At 29.3% G+C, this 8,724-nt stretch overlaps 1 protein-coding gene across 1 annotated transcript; it reads right to left on the reverse strand.

Annotated features, from left to right (window-relative positions):
• Positions 1-5,365: 5,365 nt before the first annotated feature.
• On the reverse strand, positions 5,366-6,340 carry LOC120137384 (cytochrome c-type biogenesis protein CcmE homolog, mitochondrial-like). The gene has a single exon (XM_039153143.1). It carries the CDS (start codon positions 6,265-6,267, stop codon positions 5,482-5,484), a length of 786 nt encoding a protein of 261 aa, XP_039009074.1. The 5' UTR covers positions 6,268-6,340; the 3' UTR covers positions 5,366-5,481.
• Between the last annotated feature and the right edge of the window lie 2,384 nt (positions 6,341-8,724).

Raw genomic sequence — 8,724 nt, forward strand, 5'->3', positions numbered from 1 at the left:
AGTTAATTGAAGTAAGACACGTCATGTGTCACACATGCATGCATTGTGAATTAAAGATTCGACCTGATATTAAAACTTGTGGGTTGGGAGTATAATTAAATGAAGCATAGTGCACGAACATATAATGGGCAGTTGAAGGAATGAGTCACGTTGAGGGTAGAGATGCTAATGACACAAAAGAGCGAACGTATAATTTTATGTTAGGTGACGAATTTAAATTTTAGAATTGAACTTAAATTTATAAATTTATAAGAGGATAAAAATAAAATTTTAATTAAAAAAATTATAAAAAATTTAAAATATATAATAATTTTAAACTTTTAAGGGACGACAATCCGTATATATATATATATATATATAGTTATCGGTCCATCATGATATGTGAGAGTGAATGTGATGCTCAGCTGTTGCCGATGCAGACCCAAACTTTGAAAAAAAAAGATTAAGAAATTGGCTTTCCAACGGGAATCACGGGCTTTGCTCTCCTCCTCGGGCAACTCGATATCGGACCACTACATGCATATATACCTAATAATGAATCTTCACATTTTATTGGTTCTCATATTTATGTACCCAATTACATAAGAGAAACATTAAAAAATATATACGCACAAATCAATTTATTTTAGTGATTAAAGGAATCGTTGTTGTTCTTAGATATCACGAGTTCGAGCACTAACGACTACAATAGGATAATTGAGCATTTATTATCAAATGATTGAACGTATTTAGAGCAAATATTATTTTATAATTAGCTTAGCTTAATAAACATAATAATAATTTAAATAGCAAAGAATAAATGTATTGAGTAAATTGTTTATATATGTTCAGTTATATTTAGTGACAGATCAAAAATATTTTTTAAGACGAATACATGTATATATTAATCACATAAATTTTGTATATAGGATAGACACAACTATTAAAAATATATAATCATCCGAATAAAATTCAAATTTTTATGTGAGCACATGTCCACCCTGGATCTTTAATGGATCTACCCCAATTATATTCTCTTTTATCGTTGGTTCTAAATATATTAGGAGCACTCATCTTCATTCTTTTAGAGTTATTATTTCTTTCTTCTTTGTGTAGTATTAGAATTAGAATTATGATTTGTCAAGAGAAAATTAAATAACTTAAGGTTTAAAAGTAAAAAATTCAATGGTAAATTTAAAATTTAAAATTTAAAAATTATAAATAATTATTTTTATAATTTTCCCAATAACTAATTTTTTTTAATAGCTAATCAAATTTGACAACCTAACACATCTCATAATTTATTTATACTAATATATTTTAATGTCATAATATTTAAGATTAAGTTCATTTCATCGGTTATTCGGATATCAACTCAGTTTAGAAATAATAATAATAAAATTTAAAAAAAATAACAATTAATATCATTATAATAATATTTTTGTGCTTTTATAAATCATATATATTTTTAGATAAAACAACTAAATATTAAACAAATAAAATTAGACTTGTGTTTCATTAGCACTTGACCAAACGATAATTAATGAATAAATTTTATAAAATATAATTTTATGTAAAATATTTTTTCACTCGTATAATAAAACCTAATTCTAATAACTATTGAACATATTAACATAACTAAAATTATTATTCACAAATTTTTAAATTAATCGAATATTTTCATTATATTGATCATAAAATTATATAACTAAACTAATCGAATATTTATTATTCACGTGAAATTATAATCGAATATTTTCACTATATCGGTTTAGGAGTTGGGACTTAGTTCATTCTTCACACGTGTTATTGACATGGACGGGTTGTTTTGCCGTTCCAATCATAGTTCACGGGGATCTCGCCATGCCTTTGCCAACATATATGAATTTATGGTTCAACTTTTCACAACCAATTTCACCTAGTTCTTTTATGTCCTAATTTTAATATTTACTATATATTCACACATGTACCTGTCATAGGGTCTTGAAATTTAGGGATCCCATACATAAATGTCATTTAGGTCCGTCCATGTATAATATTTGTTTTTAGCGATATTTACGTTCGGAAGAAAAATAAACTTTTCTTTTGATTCTCGAGAAAATGGTAGAGAAAGTTGTAAACGAAGATTTTAACAATATCTTTAATCGTTTTTTCATGATGAATCTTTATAAAATAAACACGGTAGATCTTTCACAATTTTAAATTTTACAAATTTGTCTTTGTTATAAAATATTTTAAAATTCTGATTTTTAAAAGTAATACATGACCTTCATATCATTTGGACCAGGACCTGCATGTAATATCGGTTGAAATTACAATACACACATGATCTCAATTAAAAGAGAGAGCGAAACTAGGTCCCTTAAACAAGATCAGGGGTTTGAATCCCGGCGTTTTGTGAATGGAGCAAACTGGGTTGGGAGGGTCGCCTTCGCCTCAGTAGTATCCGATTTAGATTATTCGGTCAATAAATCGGATTCCAATGATTAATTAGAGAGAGAGAGAGAGAAAAATCCAAACAAGACAGTCCCGAACAGCTAAACCTAGCTAAGACAACCTATGCCCCCACATCATGGGTGGTAATATTTCAACTTGCTACAAGAAGCACGTGAAGTTCTTAGTTCTTACATCAACCATGCAAATTAAATAAAAATAATAAAATTTGATAAATTATTTTATATACGAATTGTGTGGAATTTGGTTTAAACAACTTAATTTATTTAAGATTTAAGAGTTAAAGCTTAGAATTTAACATTTAAATAAACAAATTTGTGTAAATTATATTTTACAAGTCTTATGTATTAAATAATTTTTCATAAAATTTCAATAGCCTTTTACATAAATATATTGAAGGCGAGTAACAACAAATTTTTTTATATCTTTTATATTCATTTTAGGCATAATAATAATTAAAAATCATGATGTTTGATTAAATAGTTACTTTGATCCTTTGTTTTTTTCTTTTTATTTTTTTGAAATATATTGATCTAAAATATTTCACTTCAGGGGAAAAATTCCCAATACATGGAAACACTAGCCAACAAACGGTCAACGCTCCAAAATATGTATCTTTTTTCCTGTAATGAAACATTTTCAGGTCAAAATGTTCCAAAAAAGAATACGAGACAATTAAAAATCTTTTTGCTCTAAAATAAAATGCTATGGTCCAAAATACTCCAAAAAAAGAGGTCAAAAGACTATTTAATAAAATTTGAGTCGCATTTTTTTTTTGATATTATGCCTTTATTTGTTATTCATATTTAGAGTCTACAAGGTATAATCATTGATGAAGATAATATCAATATTTAAAAAGATGAGTGAGATAGTGTCTATAAAAATATTAAATATTTTAGTATATTTAGTCTTATAATTTTTTATACATTATATCAATAATAATAATATAATCAATTTAATTTATTTGAAACATATTATTTAAATTTATTTTGAGAAAAAATTACTTTATTTGTTCTTACCGTTTAGTATCTGCTTATTATCATATTATTATTGGTATATTGTATCAAAGGGTCCAATTTTTACCAACAATCAGTTGGTCTAATGGGATAAGATATTAGGTTCCTTAAGAAGGTCAGTGATTTGAATATTGACGTTTGTAAATGGAGCAAACTGGGTTGGAAGGGTCGCCCTCGCCTCTGTAGTACCCGATGTGGATTAGTTAGTCAATAGATCGGATATCAGTTATTAATTCAAAAAAAAAATCAAGTTTTGCATGAGAATTCGTGAGCCTATTAATGCGGATCTGTCATTACATGAGATTTGAGAATGAGTATGTCTGTCTTCTTATGCAACTCTCTCCCATGTATATCTGTATCTTTATATATATATATATATATACAGATGGTAGAATCGATGATGATATATTTTTAGATTTAACATACAAAAATCCATATTATTGTATGGCACGATAACCATTAACATGCCATGATATGCTATATGATGATGATGATGATGACCACCATCAGCTATATTCTTGCCCACCATATCATTTTTAAATAATTCAAACCAAGAAAATTCTGTCAAGTTAATTTCAAAGAAGCTTCACGACTAGTTCTCGAGTAATAATTTGCATATATATTGATATTTATATTCTCAGACTAAGCTCTTAAATAAATAATTTTATTTGGTAGGTGGAACTATATATACTCTCCCATTTTCTCATCTAAAAAAAATTAATAAATTAATGCATGGTATGGTATGGTATTGGCAATATGCCATGCAAGTTTATTAAACTCAAATGAAGATAGCTTAGAATATGGAGTAGATAGACTGATGTTTTCAACAAAGTCATGCTTAGTTGTATTTGCTTCAAACCCATTACTCTCATCATTGCAGTGGGACCAAAATATAAAAATATATATTCTTTGGGAGTCCCACATTAATTTTCCTTTTCCCACTGATTTTTATTTATTTATTTAAATAGTTTGTAATGATTATAAAGTAATATATGTTTATAATTTTTCTTAGTTTATTAATAACACATACACAGTACAGAGGCAATTATTCGAATTTGGATTCTCTGACATTCATGGTGCTCAAACTAAAAACCTTAAGGAATAACAACAATTTTTTTACTACTGAGGTCGTTCGATTCGTGTTGCTCACAAAACTTTAATTCATCTTGCTCTTCATAAAATCCTTTTCCTCTCAATTTAGCACCCAACAATAAAGTGGAAACAACAATTGCATCATTTAAAATTATTGAATCATACAAAACATACTTTTACCACCCACGAGAGAGTCCCTATTAATCCTCATCACTCCACCTTCGTCAATATACTTGTGTCCTTTTACATCTAAAATACTTAACAAAATCCAATACTTGTCAATCTATATACACCCAAAAGAAATAGGAAGAACTGTCACCAGATACAAAAGAGATTACAAGGAAATGATCACAGAGAAGAAATCGACTTTGAACAAAACAGAAAGCAAGAATATGAAAGAATCTGTTTCAAATTATGAATGATAATCATAACCTCCATATAGAAACGTGAATCCTCAAAATAATAGAACATACCAACTACAAGGTGATAACTAGAACATTATCCGGCTATGAGTTTTTTGTTAGCAGAAATAAAAAGAGCTTGACAATTCTTGTTAGCATGAACAAACAATATGTTCCCATAGCTGAATTTGCAGTAATTGCCTAACACTATCATCCAAAGGCCAATCAAAATAAACTGCCAGAAACCCATTTTGCTTTGCCTGCAATAACATTAGAATGACAAGAGACTAGAGAAAATGTATCCATCAAACAATAGAAAATGTAAGTTCTTGAGGATGCACTATTATTCAAGGTAAGTAAAGACCACAATCGTGGCAGTACAATAACAGAATCAAAAGGAAACAAATGCCTCAAGTGTTTTGATTTCATCCTATTCCTCGCCCTCTCATTATAATACCACTAGAAAAATTGATTCTCCAATCTATGGTTCAATCTTAGCCGATATGTTTTACAAAATTTCCAATGAAAATGAATTAAGTTTACAAAATATTACCATATGAAAAATGTCGGTCATTAGCTCCTTCCAGGCCTTCCTCAATCTTCTTCTTGTTCTTCTCAATGGCAGCTGCAACCTCTTGAGGCATATACTTCTCGTCGTGCTTAGCAAGAACCTCGGTGGCCGAAAAGTAACAGTCGCCGCTCCTTGCCTTCGTAGATACGCTCCTCGACGAAACGTCCCTTTTAATTTCTTCCGTAAAAGGCTTAACAAACCCTTCAACAACAACGGAATGTCCTTCTCTAAACAAATCCGGTAGCGAACCTTCGTACCGAACCAAAATATCGGTTATCAAATCGGTAATGACGAACTCCATTTCTTTACAAGAACCCGGCTGAACCACGCTTCCTTCCAGAACCAGACCGCCGAGTCTGAACTTCGTTTTCGAAGGGTTTTTCGTGTACTTTTCGAGGGCATCAGTTGGGGTGACGTAAAAAACTAATTGATCTTGAAAATTGTTGAGAACTAAAACTACAAATCCCCCAAGGCAACCGAAGGTTAAGGCGTAGGTCCAGAGGCGGCGAGTCTGGAGCTGGCGTGCTCGGGTTCCGATGTCGACCTTTTTGGGTCGGGTGGGAACTCGGCTCGTGGACGTGGAGAGGAAGCGGATTGTGGGGTATGTGAAGAATTGACTGTTGGCGGCGATTGGAGGTGGCGAGAGATGAGAGATCGACAGCGGAGATATAAAGGTAGGTGGAGCTGGGGGATTTTGACGGTGAAGATTGCGGAGGAGATGGGATCTGAGACGGAGAGCGAGTCTGGTGGCCATTTGATTGAAAATCCCCTTTAAACTTTCTCGGGAAAGAGATGGAAAATTCTAGCGTGTTAATTTGAGGGTTTAGGGGTTGGAGATCCAAAAGCGGGAGGAAGGCGGCATGGCAGTGCAGTTTTGCTAGCTTTAATTGCGTGGCAAGCACTGGAAACTATTTCTCCTCTATTTAAATGTTGATAAACTACACCATTGATCATGTAACTTTAATCACATTTCTATTTTAATCACTAAAATGCTACTTTTTTTTTTTAATTTATATCAACTTTATGAAGAGATTTTTTTTCTTGTCAAATGGTATGAAAAAACCAAAAAACCAAAATTAGAATGGTAGATAAGATGAGATAAATTACAAATCAATCAAAATTGATTCGATCAAAAAATAATTAATTTTCAAATCAAATAGACTTAATTCGAATTCAAACTTGAATTCTTAACAATTTGAAATAATTTTTTTTAGATTTATAGATTTTTTAAAATAAAATACATACTTTTAAAAATACATAATATAAATTTTTCATATACTTAAGGTTTAAACATTCAAATTAAAATTAAAATTCAAGTTCAAATTTTAATTAAAGTAAATCTAAAAATATTTTGAATTCAATTTTTCAAACTTTAATTTTTTTTTATTTTGAATCAAACTGAATTGAGTTTATTTTGAGTTAGAGTCGAAATTTTAATGATTATAAGTTAATTTTTTTTAATCGAGTTGAACTTTTGAATTTTTTTATTCTGAGTTTGAATTGAGCTTTAATAATTTTAAGTTCGTAAACTTTTTAATCAAATTGAAATGAAATTTTTCACTTTGAAATTTTACAATTTTTGATAGGTGTATTCGAGAAAATCATAATCATTACATTTAATAAATTAATTAACCATGTCGATAATATTAAACGATTTCAATTAATCAAACCACAAAAATGATGATTAATAATTAAATATACAAACTTTCAGTTAACCAACTATTAAAGTTACTAAATTAAATTTATAATTATATTTTAATTTATTATATTTAAATAAATAACTTAATATATATATATATATAATGTATAATATTTTTAATAAAATTTATATCCAATTTTTTATTATTTTTTAATTTACTTCTTTAAAAATATAAAAAAATACTTACACTAATATAATTACTTTTAATTATTATATATCTTATAATAACTGTACCACGTAATGTTTACTCATGTATTGGACCTTAATTGAATCCAATACTGTTCATGAGTCATGACAACCTCTATTCAGTAGTTAATTGGACCTTAATTGCACTGCCTACTAGGATTAACAATCTATATTTGCTAGTTAATTGTTTAGTTTAAAACTTAATATTAATATAAAGTCGGTCTAGTAAGATAAGACGTTGAACCATTCGAATAAGATTTAAAATTCGAATCTTATCAAATTGAATTGAGTATATCAGAGTGTAGTAGCTACACCGTAAATCCATATTTAATTTAAATTAATAGATACCAAATCAAATACCAATAATAATATAAAGAAAACTTAGTATTATTGTCTATAAAGCATTAACTCTATTAACACAATTTCTACTTAAATATTAAATAGGTATTAAGTTTGACTGCATATTCATTTTTAGATTATAATTTTAAATACTTTTATTTTCTATTTATAGTAACATTATTCATATTCTACATATTAATCAGTCAATTTAGATCGAAAATTTATTATAAAATAACAATTTCAACTCATTTTTTATTTATTTATAATATTAAGATTTGAACTCAGTATGTCCTACTGATTATACTAAAGGACCTAACTTATAGTTCCTTTAAAATGGTCGATAATAATTAATAATTATACATTTTATGGAAGTGAAATGTAGGCGATTTTCCTCAAAAATCACCGGTGATCAGTATATATACCGATCTAATACCGGTCAGATTATATTTCCCGATCTAACATTCGTAGCAGTAAAGCGCTCCCCCTGAACCGCGCTATATGTTGATTTGGCACCACGTGGAGTATAGCGCCCCCCCTGTACCGTGCTATACGTTGACTGGGTTACACGTGGGGTATAGCGCACCCCCCTGCTCCGCGCTATACGCCACGTAGGGGTATAGCGTGGATCAGGGGCCGCGCTATACGTCGTACCAAAATTATATTTAACGCGGTCCTTGATCCGCGCTATATAATAATTACATATATCGCGGTGCAGGTACCGCTCCTTATATGTTTATAAATACCTCCGGTTCTCGCATCTCTCCTCGCATCTCTCCTCTCTTATAAATTAATACAACAATTCCGTCAACGAGTAATAATTCTGGCAATCTTCTTATATTTGATTTAGAAGTTCGTACGATTTTTCATTATAAGGTAATTTTGTTATAATTTTTTAATTATACTTATTGTTTATTATCATTATTTGAAAAAATATTATACTAATTATTTTTAATTAATTTTTATGTTTGTAAAATTGAAAAGCGGGAG

This window comes from Hibiscus syriacus, unplaced genomic scaffold (genome assembly GCF_006381635.1).
Source record: "Hibiscus syriacus cultivar Baekdansim isolate YM2019G1 unplaced genomic scaffold, ASM638163v2 tig00110656_pilon, whole genome shotgun sequence".
NCBI lineage: Eukaryota > Viridiplantae > Streptophyta > Magnoliopsida > Malvales > Malvaceae > Hibiscus > Hibiscus syriacus.

What these genes read in the sequence shown, in the direction of transcription:
- LOC120137384 (XM_039153143.1), bottom strand. Translation starts at nt 6,267, where the DNA reads ATGGCCACCAGACTCGCTCTCCGTCTCAGATCCCATCTCCTCCGCAAT.